At 46.7% G+C, this 25031-nt stretch overlaps 1 protein-coding gene across 1 annotated transcript; it reads left to right on the top strand.

The window, feature by feature from the left end:
* The first annotated feature begins 8787 nt into the window (after positions 1 to 8787).
* LOC149330610 (uncharacterized) lies at positions 8788 to 18100 on the top strand. The gene is made up of 4 exons (XM_089559459.1): positions 8788 to 9110; positions 13797 to 14353; positions 15714 to 15944; positions 17387 to 18100. The coding sequence occupies exons 2-4, from the start codon at positions 13805 to 13807 to the stop codon at positions 18098 to 18100; spliced, it is 1494 nt and encodes a 497-aa protein (XP_089415585.1). The 5' UTR covers positions 8788 to 9110; positions 13797 to 13804.
* The last annotated feature ends 6931 nt before the right edge of the window (positions 18101 to 25031 follow it).

The following is a 25031-nucleotide window of genomic DNA, read 5'->3' as shown; positions in this document are numbered from 1 at the left end:
GAGATTCGCCGAGGTCACCGATCTCTCACTAACTTACGAGGCGCCCAATCCGCTCTCGTTCGGACACCTGTTACATGACGTGCTCACGCACCTGCGCCTCAAGCACCTGTCGCTCAAGTTCGTCTCAGAAGTCAGCCTCTCAGCTATCGCGAGAAAGTGGCCACACCTGCAGGGCCTGTCGCTTTGCGAATGCAACATTGTGAACGACCAACAGGAAATTTCACCGGACTCATTGCAGGGCTTGGAGAAACTGGTCTTGCGCTTCCGTAACAATAGCGCGGAAGTTCAAAATCGCGCACTGAATACCCTTTTAAAAGCTTCCACAAGACTGGCAACGTTGCGTCTCGATGGCGAAGTGCTGTGCGCGTTTTTTTTGGTTCGTTGTCGCGAGGAGCCCTTGCCAAGCCTCCAGCGCCTGACGCTGGTAACGGATAAACCACTGCCGGAGATGGAACTCACTGCCGACGATGTTCGGTGCCTTGTACAAGCCTTGCCGTCACTTCGGTACGCAGCAACGGACAGCTACGATCTGAGGCTCTTTTTTATTCATTACATGCCCACTGTTACACTCGAATGGTGCTACTGTACAACCTGTCATGCAGAGTTTCCCCGCATCAGCGACGTACAGAACGAATTCTGGTACAGTATGCATGGTTCAAATTTAACTCAACCGTCTCATTAAAATATATCTCTTAAGTCACAGTCATCAAGAACCACATCAAAAGGCTTTCATTGTTTTTCTTTGCTGCGGAGCTGCCGATCACACCGACTGCAATCGTTTACAACAAAATCACTCCACCGACTAATTAAATATGTCATGAATCCCGCGATGGACCGACCTTAATGTCATATAAATGCGCACTTTATCAGCAGGCGAACAGATTGCAGTCATGGGAAATAACTTCTTGATGCACTTGGCAGCACACTACGGAATAAGAAATATATATCACTTGGACAATAAGCAACTAGTTTATATCGGCCATTTAATAGTCATTATTCAAAAGTGAAACAAATGAAAATCAAAATATCATTTCAACTTTCTTTCGCTCGAAAAAAAAGTGTTGGACCAAGAAAACTGAATAAAAGAAATGGAAAATAGTTCGGGAATTTGTGCAAGAAACATGAACAACTAAAACCTCTGGTCTTTTACTGTCTGAGTTTTATTGCGAATGTTCCTTTTTCGAAACGTTTTCGTCGGGCAGTTTCAAAATTCAAAGACAGGTGACACTGGCATATTATAGCCGCGCATCACGTCGATTGCCTAAACTGTGCCCTATTCTTTGCATGAAATGTGTAGCACAGTTCTGCGGATGTTAGCGGGATATACGCTCGTGGGTACCCAAGGTGCATTGCTAATCAGAACAATATTGAAAACGCATTGGCAAAAGGTGTTCCCATAAAGGACCAGACTGAAACCATATTTTGAAACGTAATGGCAAAATTCGGCCCTACAAGGGACCAGAGTGAAACCGTATAAGTGCAATATTGGGCCGATTATCTTTGCTGCTTGGGTAGCGTCTCAAGCGCATGCTATAGGTATGTTCAACCCACCCCATTCCTTCAGGCTTTCCCCTCCAGGCGAGGTGCGGCGCCTAATAGGTGTTCCGATGTGTTTGGGGCGTCTCATGAGCATGCTCTCACCCGATGACTGCAAACTGAGATAGCATGAGCCGAAAGGCGGGATGCATGTAAGGTGTCGCCATCCACCATTCACCTTCACCCACCTCCCAAACACGCACCCGAAGGGGACGTGGGTAACTCATGGCACGTGCAGAGGGTGGTCACGTGATCACGGAACGGGGTCACGTGAAGGTTGTCATGGGACGTGCGGGTCATGCATATGCTGTAAAAGCCATTGCTAATCAAATGCATTTCTGCCTACCACGGCTTCTGCAGCTCTGAATGCGGCACAACTCCCACGGAGATTAGTTTGGTTTATTAAGGCGGAAGCCTTTAATGTCTCGTCGTTGTAAGCAGCAGTTGTCGACAGAAAATGTCACGCTTTTCAATTGGTGGAAACGGTCGTGACGTCACAGTGCGCGAATTTCAAACGGGGCCAATTGTACTGTGGCTAGTAACCATGCAACCAATTGAAGGGATCGTATAGTGATGCTCCAAGTAAGTGGGACTGAGCTTAGTTAATTGCTTAATTACCCAATTAGCCTAATTAGCTTTACTAATTAGGCCATATAAATAAATAAAACCGATTAAGAAATTGGTCGAGCTCAGGAATCGAACCCCGGTCTTCGGCGTGAGAGACAAGCATGCTATCCACTCCGCCATGCCAGCTCGATGGTTTGGAATGAACAAAGGCGCGTCTAGTGAATACGGTGTCTTCACTCACTCTCATCCTCCTCCATTCCCTTCCGGCGAGGTTTAGGTGTCCACCGACAAATGAGAGACAGATACATTTCCTTTCCTCAAAAACCAATTTACCGACGAGCGAGGCGTAGAACCGAATGGGCGATGGCGTTCTATGGACTCCTTGGCAGCGTTGCAAGACGCTGTCGCGTTCCACTCTTAGGGGCGAAGCTTAACATCTTAACCACACATCAATGACCACACTTTAGGTCAAAAAAGTGCCCCCTGAATTTTTAAGGCGGAAGCCTTTAATGTCTCGTCGTTGTAAGCAGCAGTTGTCGACAGAAAATGTCACGCTTTTCAATTGGTGGAAACGGTCGTGACGTCACAGTGCGCGAATTTCAAACGGGGCCAATTGTACTGTGGCTAGTAACCATGCAACCAATTGAAGGGATCGTATAGTGATGCTCCAAGTAAGTGGGACTGAGCTTAGTTAATTGCTTAATTACCCAATTAGCCTAATTAGCTTTACTAATTAGGCCATATAAATAAATAAAACCGATTAAGAAATTGGTCGAGCTCAGGAATCGAACCCCGGTCTTCGGCGTGAGAGACAAGCATGCTATCCACTCCGCCATGCCAGCTCGATGGTTTGGAATGAACAAAGGCGCGTCTAGTGAATACGGTGTCTTCACTCACTCTCATCCTCCTCCATTCCCTTCCGGCGAGGTTTAGGTGTCCACCGACAAATGAGAGACAGATACATTTCCTTTCCTCAAAAACCAATTTACCGACGAGCGAGGCGTAGAACCGAATGGGCGATGGCGTTCTATGGACTCCTTGGCAGCGTTGCAAGACGCTGTCGCGTTCCACTCTTAGGGGCGAAGCTTAACATCTTAACCACACATCAATGACCACACTTTAGGTCAAAAAAGTGCCCCCCTGAATTTTGTGACACAGTTACTGCGTAATTTCCTTTCCTCAAATACAATTTCCATTTTCTTCATTACGGCTCCTCTTTATCTATCTTCTTTCACTTCCACTTCCTCCCTTCCTCTACGGTGCGGTTCAGGTGTCCACCGAGATGACAGAGAATTACTGCGCCATTTCCTTTCCTCAAAAAGCGTTGCGTTCAAAGGGCAAGGCGTCGCGCCGAACGGGTGGTGGCGTTGCGTGGACTCCCTGGCAGCGCTACAACGCGCTGTCGCGTTCCACTCCTAAAGGCGAAGCTTAAGCGTCATTAATTAACAGTTAATTAGTATTCAGACATTAATCAGTAATTGACCATTAATCAGTGATTTGTCATCACTTAGTAATTAGTACTCAATTACATGTGACGCCACCAGTGCCACAGAAACAGCGAAGGTGGTGCGGAAAACGCTTCCGCCTCTACCCACTTTAGACAGTCAAAGTGCCCCCTGAATTTTGTGACACAGTTACTGCGTAATTTCCTTTCCTCAAATACAATTTCCATTTTCTTCATTACGGCTCCTCTTTATCTATCTTCTTTCACTTCCACTTCCTCCCTTCCTCTACGGTGCGGTTCAGGTGTCCACCGAGATGACAGAGAATTACTGCGCCATTTCCTTTCCTCAAAAAGCGTTGCGTTCAAAGGGCAAGGCGTCGCGCCGAACGGGTGGTGGCGTTGCGTGGACTCCCTGGCAGCGCTACAACGCGCTGTCGCGTTCCACTCCTAAAGGCGAAGCTTAAGCGTCATTAATTAGCAGTTAATTAGTATTCAGACATTAATCAGTAATTGACCATTAATCAGTGATTTGTCATCACTTAGTAATTAGTACTCAATTACATGTGACGCCACCAGTGCCACAGAAACAGCGAAGGTGGTGCGGAAAACGCTTCCGCCTCTACCCACTTTAGACAGTCAAAGTGCCCCCTGAATTTTTGAGGTTTAACGTCCCGAAGAACTCAGGCTATGAGGGACTGCGTAGTGTAGGACTCCGGAAATTTCGACCCCCTGGGGTTCTTTAACGTGCACTGACATCGCAGAGCACACGTGCTTTTGTCGTAATGGGACTAGCAATGCTTTCGAATTAATCCTGTACAAGGCGCAAGCTTATCCGTGTTTCAAATATATATACAAATGGCAAAATTGCACTCAGAATGACTCTAGAAATTGAATGACATCACATTAAGGAAGTTTGATTTAGTCGTTTCTTAGAATAAACGCTGATAGATTTGACTGCATTAAAAGAGATTAAATTGTGGGATATATAGATACCTCGCTCTTATGGACCAAAGAGAAAACTTGCAAAATAAATGAAAAATGGTTGAAGTATTGTGAGGCAGTTGACTGATGAAAAATGTTCGAAACCTCAACAATCTGTCCAAGCAATATAGACCACATGAATCTATACTCTCGCCCTTTCAAAACAGACAGAGCGCTATGGAAGCCTTTTAGCAGAAGGTAATAACATGCCAAGTGTTTTGTTTGGTAGTTTAATAATAGAGACGTGTGATATGTTGTCAAACGCCTTGCTAACGTCGAGGTTGAGAATAGTCCGTGGGGCTCCATGGAGTAGTATATATCGTGTTGTATTTGCCACACGATGCCTTGAGTGGAGAGTCTGGCTCTGAACCCAATCATATTGAGCGGGAGGTGGCCTCCTTTGTATGTGTGAGATTGAAGTCGGTTGCCGAGCTCACGTTAAAGAACCCCAGGTGGTCGAAATTTCCGGAGCCCTCCACTACGGCGTCTCTCATAGCCTGAGTCGCTTTGGGACGTTAAAAACGCCATAAACGAACCAAAACCAGGTTTTTGGCCCTGTTTAGGTATGAAGCCCAATTTGGTATGCTTCCAGGTATCCCCAAGGCGACCATCATGGCAGTGTCTATTGAAAAGTTCCACAGGGGCCTCGATGGACTGGTCGTCGAGGTTGCGGAGCATTTTGTTGGTTGTATGATTCAACCGGAGGTTGCGGTGGTCTTGATGCGATGAGGGCAGCACGGACTTCGCATGTTGTGATATCCGTGTCCATGTCGGAGTTTAGAAGACCCGTGTAGGCACTGGGGATGGGGATTTCGGTCGAGGTGTTAATGTACTCGTCTCTCAGGGTTCTCAGCAGTTCTTCGTTTGGGCCCTGAAAGGCGTGTGCTACTCGGTTGAGGTTCTTGTGGGATATGGCTTTAGTGCGGTTCGGATCGAGGATATGTTGAAGCAGAAAACGTGAGTTTCTACAGCCTAGCTGTCCGTTCAGGCGGTCGCATGTTTGATGGCACTGTTCGCGGCTAAGCTCAGTGGCGTCAGTTTTGATTTCTGGCTAAGGGCGAGCGAGACGAACCTTGAGAGGGCGGTTGTTTTTGCGTCGGAGCCAGTGAGCATGAAGGCTACATTGTGCTTTCGACGGGTGGATGAGTGTGGCGTAAGGGGTGGTGCCGTCGTCCGCATGTGTGGCCGTGGAGGTGGTATTTGCGGTTTCCTGGAGCAATGAGGCTGTCCAAGCGTTCAGGCCTTCAATGGCGATGGGTGCGCGTTTAGCACGTACGCCTCTGAACGCGCATATTAGTTAGTGTGCTTGAGTATGCGGCGAGGCTCCCTGCTCTGTGTAGCTGTTAATTGCTGGCAGCGTACGCACTGCGTATGCAAAGTAATTTTTCTCTGAATAAAGTGAGTAAATATACTGTCACGTGCCTAGCATCGCGCCGCGCTTAGTCGACGACAAAGAGGCGATTGGCTCATGAGACGCGCTCGGGCTACACCTGGCTCCGAGATTAAAAAGACCGACCTCGTTCTTGGGTTCTCCGTTATGCCTATCTGCAATGCTGTTCTCGGGCCGTGACAATATAATATTTCATTAAAACTTTCTGTTGGCCGAGTTGGTAGTTCATTTTGATGTAGGATTTTTTGTAGCGCCAAGACACGGACAAGAGAGACGAAACACACACTCACAAGCGCTGTCAACTGGATTTATTCGTCGAAAGCCACACCTTTTATAAGCGAAGGATCGGGACGGAAAAGATGACAAAAAAAAGAAGGGTTGTGACAGAGCCATCAAATCGCGAGCGTATGTGCGGGTAGGCAAGGGCATCACACTTCCGTTTATCTTCCCATCGAATCAACAGGTAGCTGCATTAAAAAAGTCAATCTGAGCGGAAGTTGCGGAGGTTTGCTCCAAACCATCGGGACTTACGTACTGACAGTGCCCTGAATGGCGTGGTGTATTTCTTCAAGAGAAAGAACCTGATGCTTGTACAAGGTGATAAGGAGGGCGGGTTTGTCGTTTTATCCCAAGAAATTTACAGTCAGAACGCGCCGGCAGCTGTGAACAAGAATTTTGTACGTGTTAAGAAAATGCAAGGTAGGATTAAGACATGGTTCCTTGAATTTTGCAAGACGTTAAACCTGAATGTACTCGCCGCGGACACACTAATAGTTGGGGTAGCAGCCTAACCCCTTTTTTTCACAGCTAAGACGCACAAATCAGAAATTCCGTTAAGGACAACTGTCAGTGAGCAAGGATCGTGGCAGATAAACGTCCGCCAGTTCTTGTTAAAGAAGCTTACAAGCCTTGTCTTGGACGATCCCTTCCTCACCAAAAAGTCAAATGATGTCGCACAGTTTATTAAGTCTAATGATGACATTGGCTTTGGCTTTTCAATAGATATTCAAGACCTTTTTTATTCCGTGCCCAAAGATCAGATTTTACTGTCTGTTGAGGAGTGCATTGAGGAAAACGGCGACGTGTCATTCCAGAACTTAGCAGGATTTTCTGCAGGTAATTTTTTAGCCTTGTTGTAGTTTTACTTGAATGTTACTTTTATTGTTTTTAACGACCAGCCTTTTTTACAGACAAAGGGCATTTGCATAGGGTCATGTGTAGCCCGCATTCTCTGAAGCTGGACGAGAATTTCAAGGCGGGGGGGGGGGGGGGGGGGGCAGTTTTAAAGGTTTTTAGATATGTAGATGATTTTTTAGTGCTTTTAACAAAGGAGGAGAGCATCACCTACCCCTCTGCAGTACGTGAAGTTTTAGATACTTTTAACAAACACGGTTTGTTTTGGCTTTCAACCATACACTGCCCGAGGTTTCGGTTTTACAGTTTTTAGACCTTAAATTAAAGTTGTGTGAAGGACTCTGCTGGGGTTATTACCCACGAGCAAAGAAGGAGTTGTTGCCGTATGACTCGGCGCACTCCAGGACTATCAAGAGCGCATTAGCGTCGCTGTGCTTGGAATCTTCTCTCCAAAAATCGTGCCCACATCAGATGTTTCAGAGCTTTAATTATCAGATAAGCCGGCTTGTGGCTGCAGGGTTTCCTTGGTCGGTTCTGACAGCAGTCTCTGAGGTCTTCCTTCAGAAGTTCAAACGTGGAACAGGACGAAAAGGCCCCTAGGCCAGAGGTTGTGCCCTACCTCCACAAAATCTCAAACAACGTCAAAAAAGTTGCTAGCAGGCATGGTGTACCTGTTTTGTTCTCGGCTCCCAACAAGTTGGGAAAGCTCTGCCCGTGCATTTGCAGTGCAAAAAAGTGCGAGTGCCCGAAAAAGCATGAGAAGCCGTTCGTAAGGTGTTCCATTGGAGTGGTTTATTCCATTCCTTTGTCTTGTGGAAAGTTTCATGTAGGCCAAACTGGACGTTGTGTCAATGACCCTCTGGGGGAACACGCTCTAAATTTAGAAAAGAAATACGATAAATACAAGCATCTTGTTGCACATGTAAGTAAGTGTGGAGCATGTGTGGCCCGGTTTGAGGAGAGAAAGGTTCTTGGTAAGAGTAAAGACAGGACAGCACGGATAAGCCTAGAAGCCTACCAAATACAGAAACTTGGCAGCGAGTGCATCAGCGAACCTTCTTTATCTCTGTTACAGGCTGAGACTGACTTTTTTAATGCAGCTATCTGATGATTCGATGGGAAGATAAACTGAAGTGTGATTGATGCCCTTGCCTACCCGCGCATGCGCTCGCGATTGGATGGCTCTGTCACAACCCCTGTCTTTTTGTCATCTTTTCCGTTACGATCCTTCCGCCTATAAAAGGTGTGGCTTTCGACGAATAAATCCTGTTTACAGTAAGCGCTTGTGTGTGCGTTTCGGTTTTCTTGTCCGTGTCTTTGTTTGCGCTATAAACCCTTCTACATCAAGACAATATAATATTGGTGCGTTAAAAGTTTTACAGAACATGAACGCGGTTTAAAAGTCATTGTTTACAAGGAACTTAGTCTGCAGTGCTTTCATAGACTCAGTTGCTCCTGCGGAGCAAAATAAGCAGAACGAACGAACATGTAACAATATCTTCGCGGAAAAATGCACCCCGATAACGCGTATCCGCGTTCGCAGGAATAGATAGCCTTCTTGGTTTTCCTGCAAATCAAATGCTTCATTGAGATATTGGCCTGAGAACAAATACCGGAAAGACTGATAACCGTATCGGGTGCAGGATCGACACAATTGCAGATAGAGCGCACGGACTGTGGGGGGGCCGTCTTCAAAGCGAGGTTCAGCGTTCACGCCGCGGCTCTGGCAGTGACAGGAGCCCCGTGTCATTAATTTCCCCTCTCCAGCAGCCACTACTGCGACAGCAAGAGGAGCCGGATAGCCAAAGCACCGCCGTGCGGGACACAAGAAATCTGTGCTTGTAAGACTTCCCCGTGCAGCCACCGAAATCGTTCTTGATGCTCGCTTGTTCAGCGTGAAACCATTTGTGACTGAAGTGGAACAAATACAAAAGGCTGCCCAAGCCTCATGAGCATCTTTCTGGCTCGTAAATTTTGCACCAGCCTCTTTCACCGTCGCGGCTTTCAAGAGACTGCCAATGCCAGCTTAAAGAAACCATCCACTTGTGCCTGCGCCAGGTAAGTACCGAATCTTACTTTTCCTTCACTTATTAAGGCGGAAGCCTTTAATGTCTCGTCGTTGTAAGCAGCAGTTGTCGACAGAAAATGTCACGCTTTTCAATTGGTGGAAACGGTCGTGACGTCACAGTGCGCGAATTTCAAACGGGGCCAATTGTACTGTGGCTAGTAACCATGCAACCAATTGAAGGGATCGTATAGTGATGCTCCAAGTAAGTGGGACTGAGCTTAGTTAATTGCTTAATTACCCAATTAGCCTAATTAGCTTTACTAATTAGGCCATATAAATAAATAAAACCGATTAAGAAATTGGTCGAGCTCAGGAATCGAACCCCGGTCTTCGGCGTGAGAGACAAGCATGCTATCCACTCCGCCATGCCAGCTCGATGGTTTGGAATGAACAAAGGCGCGTCTAGTGAATACGGTGTCTTCACTCACTCTCATCCTCCTCCATTCCCTTCCGGCGAGGTTTAGGTGTCCATCGACAAATGAGAGACAGATACATTTCCTTTCCTCAAAAACCAATTTACCGACGAGCGAGGCGTAGAACCGAATGGGCGATGGCGTTCTATGGACTCCTTGGCAGCGTTGCAAGACGCTGTCGCGTTCCACTCTTAGGGGCGAAGCTTAACATCTTAACCACACATCAATGACCACACTTTAGGTCAAAAAAGTGCCCCCCTGAATTTTGTGACACAGTTACTGCGTAATTTCCTTTCCTCAAATACAATTTCCATTTTCTTCATTACGGCTCCTCTTTATCTATCTTCTTTCACTTCCACTTCCTCCCTTCCTCTACGGTGCGGTTCAGGTGTCCACCGAGATGACAGAGAATTACTGCGCCATTTCCTTTCCTCAAAAAGCGTTGCGTTCAAAGGGCAAGGCATCGTGCCGAACGGGTGGTGGCGTTGCGTGTACTCCCTGGCAGCGCTACAACGCGCTGTCGCGTTCCACTCCTAAAGGCGAAGCTTAAGCGTCATTAATTAGCAGTTAATTAGTATTCAGACATTAATCAGTAATTGACCATTAATTAGTGATTTGTCATCACTTAGTAATTAGTACTCAATTACATGTGACGCCACCAGTGCCACAGAAACAGCGAAGGTGGTGCGGAAAACGCTTCCGCTTCTACCCACTTTAGACAGTCAAAGTGCCCCCTGAATTTTTTCATGTATCGCAATTAAAAATGTTTCGACGAATTTAATTTCGCTTTATTTTAAGCGGCTCGATCTACTCGTCCGTCTCAGAATAGTTATTAGTCACTGTTTCATCATCATCTTCGTAATCATCATCAGCCTGGCTACATTCACTGCAGCACAGAGGACCCTCCCTTTGGCCCTTTCTAGCTGCACTGACAATATTTCGCGCATATCCTACATTGTCCCCACAATTTCGCACATCCACGTTATCCTCTCCCTCCCGCTTCTACCCTTATAATCCATGAAAGTAAACTTAAGGCACCGTGGCTTTCTTCTCTTTGCATTACAGCACTTGTCCCGACCGCTTCATTCTTGATTTCCGCTCGCATATAATTGACCCGCGGTGTTTCCTCCTCCATTCGACTCTCTTCTGGTCTCTTAACGCCACAGATACCATTTTCCTTTTCATAGCTTGTTCCGGTGCTGAAAATTCGAGGTCACGCTTTTCCGTCAGCCTTAGTTTCTGCCCCGTACTACAGTAGAACACTACAGTAGGCGGCGATGCATGAGCCGAGAATTACCAGCCGAATGAATTCCACTCCATTTCTGTACTCGAGTCATTTCACAATGTTCGTCCCCATCGGTGGCTAGTATCTGCTCTGAGTAAATGCATTCTCTTTACACTCCCATTTCATCACTGCCAATATAAATTGCTGTTCCCTGCAGAGACGCATGCAAGAGCTTTATTTTCTTCGTTTTTGATTTTTATTCTGACCGTTCCGCTTTTCCTGTTTAGGTCGTGGACAGCCATGCTATGCAGTTCATCTCCTGAGTTTTGCCCAAATCGCGCCAAACTACATCCGATTTCGAAAAGATTGCCGGCGAAGCTACCCCTCCAGTGCACAGAACTCTTCGAAATAGCCAAAATTCGTTGGGCCACAGCGCCAAGAGTAACTGCGTTTTCAAAATTCTAAACGCTGATTTAGGTATTACTTGACGTGAGCTACACGCCTCTCACTAAACAGGGAGACTCACTGAATTAGTTAAAAGGTAGCTATTTCGTGCAAAATAACCATTTGATAGTTAGGAAGTTTTAACTACTTTGTGATGCACATTACTGCTGACAATGCTATGCTGGAAGAAGCGTTCTTCTAGCTCAAAAAGCCAGATTTTAAACTTGCAATAGTTTTTAAGGATACAAATTAATCTCACGGGACTGCGTGGGTTTTTGCCTGTAACACAAAATTCCTTGGGAATTTTGTGTTAGGCAACGTGTCATGCAACGTTCTTTGCCTAGGCAGCCCGCAAAATGTTTCACTGCGCACCTCGAAACTGCGGGCGATAGCCTCTCGGTCTGCGATAAACGGAATACGTCATTCTGAGAGATTGGCAGTGCGTCTTTGGATGATAACATTCATTGGCCAGTTACCCTGGACGTAACACAGATATCTCAAGAACGCCGCGAGTGTCGTTGACAGCGAGTGGCAACTCATATCCATAAGCGCAGGCATGATTGGGTAAAAAAGTGTTGCTAGTGCTTCCAAAAAATGCTTGCTCTTCTTGTTGAGTGGCTTTACGGCCATGTGATCGACAGGGGAAAGGTCATTACAAGTTACCTATTTACGTATTACCTAGTTGCCTATTTTGGTCCGTATGAGTCTTTTCGTTCCGTATGAGTGCTTATACGGACCAAGAGTTCCCGCAAGGCGAGGGCAATTGTTCTCCTTACCTTACACAGATTTAGAACTTAATGGCTGCCATAAGTGCCCCGTTAGGGGGCTAAGGTGAAAAACTCGTTGATCACTTTCTTTCTGTAAAGAGGTACCGTGAGGAGAGAGAGGCGGTGTTTAATAACGACTACAACGACAAGTTGTTTTCACCCGCAGTATTCACAGCATGGATGTCTGTAAGTAGCAGGTGCATTAAAAGGCGGAGTATGGCTTATGGTTGGTTGATGGGGTTTAACGTCGCAAACAGACTCGGGCTATGAGGAACGCCGTAGTGAAGGGCTCCGGAAATTTCGACTGCCTGGGGTTCCTTAATGTGCACTGACATCGCACATTACACGGGCCTCTATAGGATTCAGCCTTTATTACAATGCGACCTCCACAGCCGGGATCGAACTCCGGTCTTTCGGCTCAACAGTCAAGCACCATGACCTCTGTCACCGCGGCGGAAGGTAGAAATTTGGGTTAGCTAGTCACAGATAGGACAAAAATCCTCCCAGAGAGCGCAACGACCTTTGAGGCGTTCAACAATCATGCGACAGAAAGCATGCTCAGTCACACGATCGTCATGAAATGGGCCTGTTCTGTTTAAGTGCCATTGAGGCCACGCGTAAGCAGGTGGTTAGTGCACACTTTGCTGTCACTGCAAGCTCAATAATTAGGCACACGGGCATCTTGTTACTCAGGGTAACAACCGCAATTTTTCCAGCGCCCTAGAAGACATTACCCATCTTTCCATTATTAAACACTCTAGTTCTATGCCAAACTGCCTTTGAAGGAGTGATTCGCTTTTCCAACGGAAACCCAGCCACACCTGAGCATTTCGCATTTCACGCAAGGGCGCATTTCTTTCTCTGAAGCCGAAGATAGGATTACACGTGCTAACAAGCGGATAATTTTTTTCAGCATTCCAAGATTTGCGACTGCCGCATATATTCTACTGCTAATGTCTTTTGACCGAGAAAAACAGAGTCGATAGGGAAATATAGAAATATGCATTCCTTTATGAATTTTTGCGTTTGACTGGAACTGATGGCTGTAGTCGGTAAGGAAATACTCTCGACGACCTTTGTTGTGAATATTTCAATCGTTGGTACCATGGACTTTGAACGCCCTCTTTTGAACGTGGTACACGGCCTGGCAGCTTGCCGGCTTATTCAACCATGTGCCATTACATAAAAATGTACAGCTACAGTATCTAAATGAATGGTGAGTTTGCTCTCACCTACGGATTTCTTAGCTGTACATTCAGATGGAGTAATAAGTGGTTAAACTGACATAACGTGTTCCCGTTTCATATTGCAAGGTCATTACCGGCCCCGGTGATAGCTATAGTGACACGCAGAACACAGTAGGTGCCACACGCCTAATCCGACGTATAGCTTTTTCAAGGTGACATAACTCTCGAATTTTTGCAGTTAGGTCCATTACGTTTACGCCTTTAGAACACATTCAACTGCATCCTTCGAACAGGAACTCACAGTTTCTTCTGCAACAAATTAGTGGCCTAGAATTTATTTTGACGTGTTCACGCTATTGATGATCGGATGGTTTTGAGTAGCCGGGTGTAGCGAAAAGCATAAAGGCGTTTAACGACGTTTGTCAGTAGCACCCGTCCAACTTAAACCCTTAACTTTCAGCGTCGCTATTGCAATTCAATTGCCCTGCGCAAGTGTTACAAACCTATGTACTGAAACTGTAATGTATGGAAGAATACTGACGGTTGATGTAATTCGCAGATGAGTTTCAGAAACTGAACCTTTTATGACGTTGAGTATCAGTTTTAATCGTTTATTCTTCATTCCTCTCTTCAATTTCAGCAACTATCATGAAGGCCCGTGACGTCGTTCGCGACTTGAGTGACCCAGACAACGTCTGCGGCCTGGAAGACCACATCGTGCTCAATCTCAAACGGCCATGGCAGTCCTCATCGTCTCCACTCCCGCACTTCCCGAAAGGACTCCATCTTGAAAACGACGGGTGCCGAATAGTAACCACCAGTCAGAGCTTCGTCGAAAACTGCGACTTCTTGACTGAGCTAGGGGTTGTCGGGGCCCTACTCGCAGGTTGTGCTTCCTTCGAATCTTCCGACGGTCTCGCCACGGCAGCACGTAGGGTCCTCTCGAATGCCGAGACTCTCGTGATCGTGCACAACCGTGACTACGTTCTGGACCTGGTAGAGTGGTTTCCTTCAGTAGAAGTTCTCGTCTTATACCACGACATCAGGATACACAGGCTACAGGGAGGCTTCCCTGTGGTGCCCGGACCACGCATGTCCCGGTTAAGCAGGCTCCTTGGGAGTGTTCCGGCGATTGGAGCACCCGGCTTGTTTATAGACCGGAAGATAATCCTCGGATTAATGTCTTCCTCTCCTCAAGTAAGTATAGCAACGTGTCCTTCGTTGTTGCCACTTTGACTGCTCGGCGAAAACCAAAAATAGTGCAGAGAAGAAGCCTTTGTGGTAAATCTATCAAACAGATTATAAACTAAAACGTAATTATGCACTATCTCACAAATCTCTAAACATCAAGTGGCCGGAAGTGTCTGGTACGCCAGAACCCTGGACCAGCTCTTAGGATCGAACTTTTGAAAACGGGAGGTATGTATCTTATTGATTATGAGGGGCCTCCCGTCTCGAACTTCAGTTAAGCTCGTCCGCAGTGAAAAGCTGTATGACGTCACCATTGGCTGTTCTGACATACCCGTCAGGAACAACATGTACGGAGTGTGCGCGGCAGCTGGTATGACGTCACTGCGCGGAAGAGCCAAACATGGCAGCAGCTACCACCCGTTGCGCCTCTGCAGAAGGCGTTAGCTGTTGCAGTGGAGCAACTCTACATACTTCATTACACTTCCCGGCTGTTCTAGCCGATCCACTTGCCGTCAGGTTCCCTAAAACAGCAGCCGATGAAGGCCGCTGTCGAAAGAATGCGCATGCGCAAAAACGAGAGCATCGAAAACTCCAGCAGGCGTAGCCAGATCTACAGCAGTGGCCAACGATCGGTCGACTCATAAACAACTCTGTGTAACTCGGGGTGAAGCCACGAAAAAGTTTGAACGGGAGACATCAGACAATCTCTTTGGCTATTATACCCAAAAATACGCGACAGCTACCCCTAAAATTTAACCATAAGCTAAACCACAGCTGAGCTCAGCCAATTCTTGTTTTTTTAGGTCCCCTTCCCTATTAGGCCTAACAGCGACCCCCAGCCAATAATCATATATTCTCGCACTCACTCTTTGTCTCAGAACGAGCAGTTCATGCCACTGGAGAGCGAGGGAAAAAAAAACGTTCTTCAAGGTCAAAGTTAAGGCTATAGAGGACTCGGGTTAGCTCGTCGTCGACGGTTGCCCGCATCAACCTTAACTGTTGATGGTGTCGAGGACGTTTAGTCTGATCAGAAATTAGTAAAGCTGCTGAAAAGGAGAAAAGGAAGCGCTCTCCATTTGCGCAGAAAGTGATCGAGACCCTTCCATCTGCATATTCACCCCATTCAGACCGTTCAAGTGAGCGCCTTCAGTACTTAGCCATTCTGTACCTTTACCGTTGTCTTCATCAACCTTATAGCTTTATGGCGAGACCAGTGCTTTATGCCCGAGTGTCTTTTCAGCTTTCCCTGAAAAGCTGGAGTTGCAGCAATGCAATGTGTAGACAGCTGAAGAGAGGTGTCGAGCCTTGTATGCTTCCTTACTGTTATCTAGAAGAAACTTCTTTTTCTGTGAACCTTTTTCCGCAGTTGTGTGAGGTTCAGACGGCGATGCACAACGTCCTGGTACCCGGCCGACCACAGATAGTCATCATGTTCTCGACCTTCTTTCGCACACTGCTGACCTCGTGCAGCCTCATTCTGGGCAACAACTATGAATGCCTTGACGGAGAGATGTGCTGCTTTCAGGATGCGGTGAACATTACACCGGAGCACCTCATCCTGGTTCACCAACTTTTCCGCCGTCTGCGACGCCTGGAGGTAAATTTCGGATATCTGCTCGGCAGCAAGTTTTACGGGTTTTTTGTTACCTTTGGTTTTAAAGGGACTCTGAGGGCAAATAAAAGGTGCTTGCATCGACAGGTTACCGCGTTCTGATCGCTAAGAGACTACTCTCACCAAAAATAGAGCTCTGCTAAAAAGGAAAAGAATAACAAACTAAATACAAGTGTCGCCATTACCGGGTGACTTCGCAGCAAATCTCGTGCGTCGACAATGATATTTCGGTGCAGATCCAAGGGACAGGCTATGTAGGCACTAATCTCAATACGGTGGTGACTCGTCCTTTTTGGTTTGGACGTCAGTAAGTTGTGTCGGCTGCCAGGAAGATTTGTAAGTCCAATTTTCTTGGGGATAAATGCGGCTTTCGCTGCCAGCAAGCATCAAAATGGCCACATAAACCCATACAATCAATAACAATAATTGGATGGACTTGTACTGAGTGTTCCTTTAAAGGCCACATTTACGGACGTTACCAACTAGCGCCGTTTTTGACCGACAGTGCTGGCGGCTGATGATCAAACACTTTGACTGCAAAGACCTACTCTTCCAGCTCGTTAGAAAGATTCGCAGTGCATGAATAGGTTTACACTAGAGAGAATAGTTCACCATGCTTCGTGTCCTAACTGCAACATTTTCAAGGCATGCGCTGTAATAGGAACGCTTTGAGGCGCCTGCTAAATTGGTTGCAGAGTCTAAATCAGCTTCTTTCTTCCAGCGATCAAAAAACTCCCAAGTCCATGAGGAGAAGTTATTTTTATAATTAACGTGCATTCTTTAAGGCAAGTGTATGACTAAACGTCCCTTATAAGATGTTGCATCATTACCAACGCATATAGTCCCGTAGTCAGAAGGATGTATACAAGCCACGAAGAAATAAGTGATAAGACATTGGGCTGCAAAACATTTTTAGTGCGAAGGGATTTCTAGCCGCACTCCCTGGGTTTCAGAGGTATCCGTCTGTTTGAAGCCCTGAGTGGCAAGTGTAAGTGAGTCACTGGGTCAGTGGACACCTCAACCGTGCTTTGAGGTACATGAAGGGGATGTCCGCCTGCAATTAAACGGTGCTTTGTCATAATGTTTCATTTATAAGAACACTAAACAGCCTGCCATTTTTGTGCTTGTTCACGGAAACGCCCAGCTTTACAAAAATATGCAATATGTAATACTGGCTAACCAAACTATTGCAAAGGTCAGAAGAGCGTATTAACGAAGTTTTCTTCCGAGTGCTTTCTGAAATGGACCCTTCCTGCACAAGAAGTAAAGTGTTCTGTTTGAAGGGAAAAAACAGCTTGAAAAAAAAAAAAACAAAACAAAACTCTAGATAACGACACACGTGACGTGCTCGGTGTTTTTATTTGCCATACTAGCAAAAAAACTCCGAAAACTCGCAGTTTTCTTACAATGTACTGTCTTTCTCGCAGGTAACCACAACAAGCATGGAGACCGTCGCCGAAATTTCAAGGTTCACGCGCATTAGCGAGCTGTCGTTAACATTTTCTTCAGGCATGGTTTACACTTTCAGTGGTACATTGGAAAATGCGCTGAAGCGGCTGCGGCTCAAGCACCTATCCCTTAGGTGCGTGAAAGGCGTCGTCCCTTCAGCCATCGTGAGGCACTGGCCTAACCTGGAGACCCTCATGCTTATTGACTGCACGGTTGCAGGGAGTGAGGAAGGAGGAGTTCCAAAGGACTCCTTGCATGCTATGGTTAACCTGCGCATGAGTTTCCTTTGCGACACGTCCTGTAGCGATAAGCTCGTAGTGGAAGCAGGAAAGGAACTCTTAGATGCAACAACACATCTGTTAACACTGCATTTAGACGGCGAACTGCTCTGCCCGTTTTTTGTGTTTCGCTGCGTTTTCGTGCGAATGCCATACCTAGAGCACTTAACACTCGCGACAGAACTACCTTTGCCGGAGCTGGGTCTCACTGTCGATGATCTGCACAAACTTGTGAGTGGGCTGCCGTCCCTCCGTCACGTGACCACCGACAGCTATGACATCCGGCTTTTTTTCCAGTGTTACGCTCCTCGAGTGAACATCCACTGGTCCAAGTGTACAACATGCATGGCCGAGTTTCCGCTCGTCGACGAAACTCAGGGGGTCATGTGGAAAGGGATGCAGATGTCTACTTGATGCAGATGATCACCTGTTTCTCGCTCCACTTGTACGAATCATAAATGTCTTTGTATGTCGATTACCAGTTCACTGCTTCTAGTGAGAGAGCAAGTGTAGAGGACAAAAGACGAGCAGGGTAACGAGAAGGTGGCGCTTTCTATGCCTTCACTAATGGGCAGGGAAAAGGCAGTGATAAGGGGGCAAGAGAAAAGGGAGTTTCTGTTAAAAATGTCGAGTGTGATGTAAGGAAATACTTTGCTTGCAGAAAATTCATAGCCTATAGAGCGGGCACGACGTCTTCAATAAACGGAATGTTGCTTGGCAGTTCCACGGAAACGACTAGCTCTAGGGCCGCTGTGTTGAAACCGTTACGTGAAACGCCAGTCAAACTTGCGCAACTTTTAGCCATGACGGTGTTCTCGCCCGTACCAATTAATGTCTGTCCTGTTGTAGAAATAAATTCAGAGAAATGTGCTTAATCAGAGACATTACACTGAACGCGTCGATATCTTCACTGAGAGAATAATTATTCCAGCAATAGTGCTTATTAAAGATGGGCTCCAATACTTTCACTTTCTTTTCATACTGCTGTATTTCCTTTATTTAGCACCCTCTCCAATCGGTCATCACTCAGACTGCAGTGGACTTCGCTTCACTTAACGCTTTAGTAGCGCACCTGTTGTAGCATTGTGGGATAAATGTGAAATGGAACATGACAGCTGCTTTTTAGAGTCTTGGCTTCTGCTCATGATTAAAGCAGGAAGGTCGGCGCAACATGGTCGTTCCCCAGAGCAAAAGTAATGAAGAAAAAGAAATAAAATAAATATCAACGACCGGGAGTACCTGCGGCGACGCTAACAGATTCGATTCGCAGGCCGCTGCGCGAGAGCATTAGGCCATCGCCCCTGCTGAACACGCCTCGTGTTAGGCTGCAGCACACCCTCGCGCTTTGCATTACACATCGTCGTCTTCGTCGAGTAATACTGCTATAAAATCAATATTCTCGCTCTTAGCTTTGCGGCGGTAGTGACAGAGATTTGCGCTGCATGCGTTGGAGTGGACAACGCTGGGAGAGAAATACGGCACTTGAACAATACGCGTTGGCGTTGAGAGCATTGCTGCAGAAACGCTTCAGGTGCATTGGCATTGACGGTGAAAAAGTTGAAGATGCGGATAACCGGATCCTTGGCTCAGTGGAAACCGCAATCGCGCTTTCAGGAACGTGGTGGCGGTGTCCACCTGCACAAAATTGTGCTTTCGCACAATATTTCGTGCTTAGCAATGCTAAACCGCCAGGAATTTCTTTGTTACCACTAAATATGTCCCTTAACTGTTACGCTTAACTTTTACGCTTAACTTTTACGCTTAACTTTTACGCTTAACTTTTACGCCTAACTTTTACGCCTAACTTTTACGCCTAACTTTTACGCCTAACTTTTACGCCTAACTTTCACGCCTAACTTTTACGCCTAACTTTTACGCCTAACTTTTACGCCTAACTGTTACGCTTAACTGTTACGCTGAACTGTTACGCGTAACTGTTACGCGTAACTTTTACGCCTAACTGTTACGCCTAACTGTTACGCCTAACTGTTACGCTTAACTGTTACGCTTAACTGTTACGCTTAACTGTTACCCTTAACTGTTACCCATCGGTTATCTTGCCTTCGCTTACATGCTGTACCGAAGTCCACTTGTTCTTGATTTCGACTAGTATGTGATTAATCCTCGTTTGTTCCCTCACGCACTCTACTGTGTTTCTGTCACTTAACGTATTTTCTTTTCCATAGCTCGCTACGTTGTGTTTAAGTGAACTCAATTTTGTTAGCCTCCACCTTTTTGCCTAGTAGTTGAATACCGGCAAGATACGGGTGTTATATATTTTCTCTTCAGGAATATTGCTAAACTTACATTCTTTGTGTGACCCTACCGGCCAAATGCGCACTACCCGTCTTATAATTATTTCACTCTCGCCGTCCGGATCTGCAGTCATCACCTGTCCTGAGTGAACGCATGAACTCCCTTACCATATCCAGCAGCTCGCTGCCAATTGTGAGCTGGTGTTTTTTTGCGAGACTGTTGAACGTTACTTTGACCTTCTGCATGCTAATTTTAAGACCTATGATTCTGCTCTGCCGGTCTAACTCATTGACCATGCTTTGCAGTTCATGTCCTGAGTGACTTAGCAAGGCAATGTCATCAGCGAATCGCAGATTACTTTGGTATTCTCCATTAACTCTTACCCCCTACTGTTCTCTGTACAGCTACCTGGTGCTCGCTGTAAACAGGCGGCGAATAACACTGGAGAGATAGTGTCCCCATAGCTCACATCCTTACTTATTGGAATGTTACTGCGGTCTTTACGGAGGACTATTGTGGCTTTGCAGCCTTTATAGATACCTTCCATTACTTGTGTATAAGGCTTTTCTACAGCCGCTAAAAGTACCACGGCGGCTCTAGTTCTATAGGTGACATTTCTATGGGCTGTTTCAGTGATACATAAGCTTTGGAAACTACATGAAGCGAGTTTACATTGCTACTTTCGACTTAAAAAGAGGCAGATGCGGATGAATCTTTCCATCAACCGGACCACTATAAAAGTGTCTGAGCGAATTGGACAGGAGAGCCAACTGGGCTGAAACGAGCACGCGACAAGTTTTTCGTCGGCATGAGCGACCTGAGAGTTTGCGCCGTCATGTACGATTTCCCTGTTGCCTTGTACGCGCGTGCATGCGTAAAGGTTTTGCAAGTGCATATTACGAGGGGCGTTCAATAAAGATTTCCCCTGACCCACTTCCTGTGGACGGAGAGCAACGAAACTTTGCAGATTTATTAGTCCTTCTCTACACAGGTGCCACCCAGGGACACACACTTCTCCCATCTTTTTGTACAACTGCAAGCACCTCGCTTGTAGAAGTCGACAGGTTGCTCCAAAAGCCATGTTGTGCCTTCAGAACTCAGAGCCTCATCATATGGAAAATGCTTGCTCTTCAGATATGACTTCAGTGTTGGAAAGAGGTCACAGTCCGATGTTGCGAGGTCGGGTGAATAAGGGGGATGTGGTAGAATTTCAAAGCCGCAGCAGCGTGCTTCCATCTTGGAAACATGTGAGTTGTGAACTGGGGCATTGTCTTGCAGAAGGCGGACACCTTTGGTGAGCATGCCAAGTCTCTTGCTTTTGATGGCATCCCGCAATTTCCGCAGCAGTAAAGCATAGTATGCCCCAGTAGTCCTGGCACCCTTTGCTAGGAAATCTATCAAGACTACTCCGTGCTGGTCCCAAAAGTCTGTGAGCATGACCTCGCCCGCCGATGGCTGGGCGTGTGCCGTCTTTGGAAGCGGGGTGTCCAAGTGCTTCCATTGCATCTACTGGACATTAGTCTGGGGGTCATAAGGATGGACCCAGCTTTCATCCTGTGTGATCAGTCTGTTGAAAAAGTCTTCCTGGTTTCCATGGCACATGGTGAAAAGAGCCTGGGAGCAATCGACTCGTTCCTGCTTTTGGAAAGGTGTGAGCAGCCGGGGAACCCAGCGAGCGGAAACCTTCCGCATATTAAGGTGGTCCTGAATAATTTTTTTCACGGACCCGCACTAATCTTGACATTTTGGGCTAGATCTCGAATGGTTATGCGGCGATTTTCCAAAATGGCGGCCTCCACTTGCTGGATGGTGTGTTCATCGATAGCGGAGTGGAGTCGCAATGCAATCGGAGCCGTTTCCACCGAAATCCGACCGCATTTTAATTGACGATGCCAGTTCTTCACTACATTATAAGATGGGGAATCCTCCTCATAAACCACTTTTATCTCATCGAACGTCTCCCTTGGAGTGGGGCCTTTCACGTTCAAGAACTTGATAACTGCTCTTTATTCCATTGCATCCATTATCACACCTCACACCACTTCAGCACCTGTAAAAGAAAGACCGTTATTACTTGAGAGTTGCACATTGACACGCGACCTATAGTGACTTGATTCATTACACATGCGCAGTTTCAGCATCCTGCAATTGATAGAAGTGAGTCAGGGGAAATCTTTATTGAACAACCCTCGTATGTATATTGCTTCAACCTCATTAAACAGTTGTGAATAAGCGCCCGTGTTCTCTTTTCTCTTCTTTCTTGTGGGCTGTACTGCCTTTGCCAAAAGTAACCTGGCTGCAGGGTTTGCCTCTCATTCGAATACTAGAGCCCTTACGACTTCTCTAAAGATCAGAAAGTTTTTGGAAGGTGAGGATAAGAGTTCTCGTTACCCTACAGAAATTTATAGCTTGAGAGCTGCACAATAGCTTCAGTATACGACTGGGAAGCAAACCATATAGCCCGGTTACCTTTGGCAAATACTGTACGTCTTGGTGTTAGAATCCTTTTATTATGGCTTAGCAGGGAAGCCCTACGGCCCCCGCCTACTCCGCATTTCGAAGGGCGAGCTTTTTCGCACCTATCCATCTATGTATCTCTCATTTCTGATTTAGAATCAATTAAAAACCGCGGTTGTCGCTTCATACTTTCCACCAATCATCGTACTAGCAGTGTGACCGCCATGAAAGCTAACCTTTCACTACAGCTTCTTTCCCATCGCAGGTCAATAGCTTTATTATGTATTTTCACAAAATTTATCATAACCTTAATCTTAGAGAAGTTATTAAAAAGACCACCGTATATCTATCGCTATGATAGCATCTAACTATCGCCCTGTTTCACTCACGTGTGTTGCATCCAAGATATTTGAACACATCATTCTTAAGCACATAGTAGCATTCCTTGAAGAAAATAATCTACTGAATTCTAATCAACACGGCTTTAGGAAAGGGCTATCAACTACAACTCAACTGCTGGAAACGATCCACAATCTCGCATGGGCACTGGACAAACGTAACCAGATTGATGTTTTATTCCTTGATTTGTCGAAAGCGTTCGATCGTGTATCACACCCAAAATTGATGTTTATACTTCAACATTTTCTTGGTTGTAATAAAATTACAAACTGGATACAAAATTACCTTTCAGACCGCAACCAGTTTGTGCAATATGACGGCCACGCATCGCACCATGTCAAAATAATGTCTGGAGTACCTCAGGAAACGGTATTAGCACCCATATTATTTCTACTTTCCATCAACGATCTAACAGTTAACCTTAACGCAACAGTCCGAATGTTCGCAGATGATTGCATTATTTATAAAGAAATTAAATCGCACGACGATCAAGTCACATTAAACAATGCAGTTGGTCAAATAGCAGAATGGTGTCGAGAGTGGCAGATGACCCTGAATCTCGAGAAATCAGTGTGTATGACTGTATCAAGAAAAAAGAACCCGCTCGTTTTCTCATATGAAGTCGAAAATAAACCTTTAAAATCCATCCAAAAATGCAAGTACCTCGGTGTTGTCATCTCCTCTGACCTAAAATGGGATAATCATGCAGAATATATATCGTCAAAAGCACTTTCCGCACTCTTTTCTCTAAAACGATCTATACCGACTGCCTCTCCCGACGCCAAGCTACTGGCATTCCGTTCCCTCGTCCTTGCTGTGCTCGAGTACAGCATCCTGTATTGGTTTCCGCACACACAGAAATGCATAAATAAGTCAGAAAGCGTCCATCGGAAAGCAGTGATTGTAAAGAGGAAGATGAGCAGCGGCGGCCGCCGCTCCGCTAGCGCGCGGCGCGAGATCGCTGGCTGAATGACCGAAGCTCGGACCGGCATTTTGGCTATCTGTCGCTAAGTTCCTTTCCCCGGAAATCCTGCAACAATTTGGTGGAGCTGTGCTGGGTACAGCCTTTGGCCAACGTCCTGGAGCTTCGCAGCAGAACGATCGCTCCAGCCATGTCCACCGACGCAAGCCAGTCATCTTCCCTTTCGCCTACGCCCGTCGTTTGCCCTGGCGCCCTCCGACAGCGGGACCCAGCCATTTTTACCGGGTCCGATGATCACGACGTGGAGGATTGGCTTGCCTCCTACGAGCGGGTAAGCGGCCACAACCGGTGGGACGACGCCATGAAATTGAACAACGTGGTGTTTTATCTCTCCGACGTGGCCAGCCTATGGCACAGGAACCATGAATCAGACTTTACCACCTGGTCTGCCTTCAAAATAGCCTTTTCTGACATCTTTGGGCGCCCTGCAGTACGCAAGCTGCGCGCTGAACAGCGCCTGCAAGTGAGAGCCCAGCTACACGGAGAATCGTTCACGAGTTATATCGAGGATGTCATCAACCTCTGTTCAAGGGTGGACTCGTCTATGACCGAGGCGGACCGGATTAAGCATGTCCTGAAAGGCATCGAAACGGAAGCATTTCAGATGCTTATCGCCCGGAACCCTACCACCGTTGCCGAAGTGTTCAACCTGTGTCAGAGCTACGATGAGCTCCGCAGGCAGCGCATTCTGGTGCTACCACCTTCCGTGCAGCCTGACTCGCTTTCCAGCCTCGCCGTGACAACCTCCCACAGCTCGCTGCTTGACCAGATAAAAGACTTTGTACGTGAGGAGGTGGCTCGCCAGCTGTCACTTCTTCACGGCGTGCAGGGGCCTCCCTCCAACCTGGATCCGACCCATGGAGGAAAAAAAACTAAGGAGGGAGCGTGACGTCACGCGGCCAGCGTTCGCAAGCCGAGTTGTTTTGAAGTCGTTTTCTCCCTCAGTTTTTCGCTCTCCGAGGCAGTCCTTTATGTTTTGGTTCTGGTATGTTTTAGTGCGCGCGTATGCGCGACCCGCGGCGCGGGCGTCTACAGCAAGGAAGTTGATCTACAGTTAGTCTGCCGCGCTAATCGGCGCATGCGCGCGCTCAGCGGGGCTAGACTTTACCGCACGCTATCACGTGGTGCGATCACGGGGGGACACACACTCTTTTTTTTGCTATATCTTTACTTGTTTAGACTAGGCTTCAAGGTTGTCGCCGGACGCTCCCTCCTTAGCTTTTTTTCCTCCATGATCCGACCCTACAAACG

This window comes from Amblyomma mixtum, chromosome 9 (genome assembly GCF_055824585.1).
Source record: "Amblyomma mixtum isolate Tamu chromosome 9, ASM5582458v1, whole genome shotgun sequence".
In the NCBI taxonomy this organism is placed as follows: domain Eukaryota; kingdom Metazoa; phylum Arthropoda; class Arachnida; order Ixodida; family Ixodidae; genus Amblyomma; species Amblyomma mixtum.
This window is presented reverse-complemented; position numbering and strand designations above follow the sequence as displayed.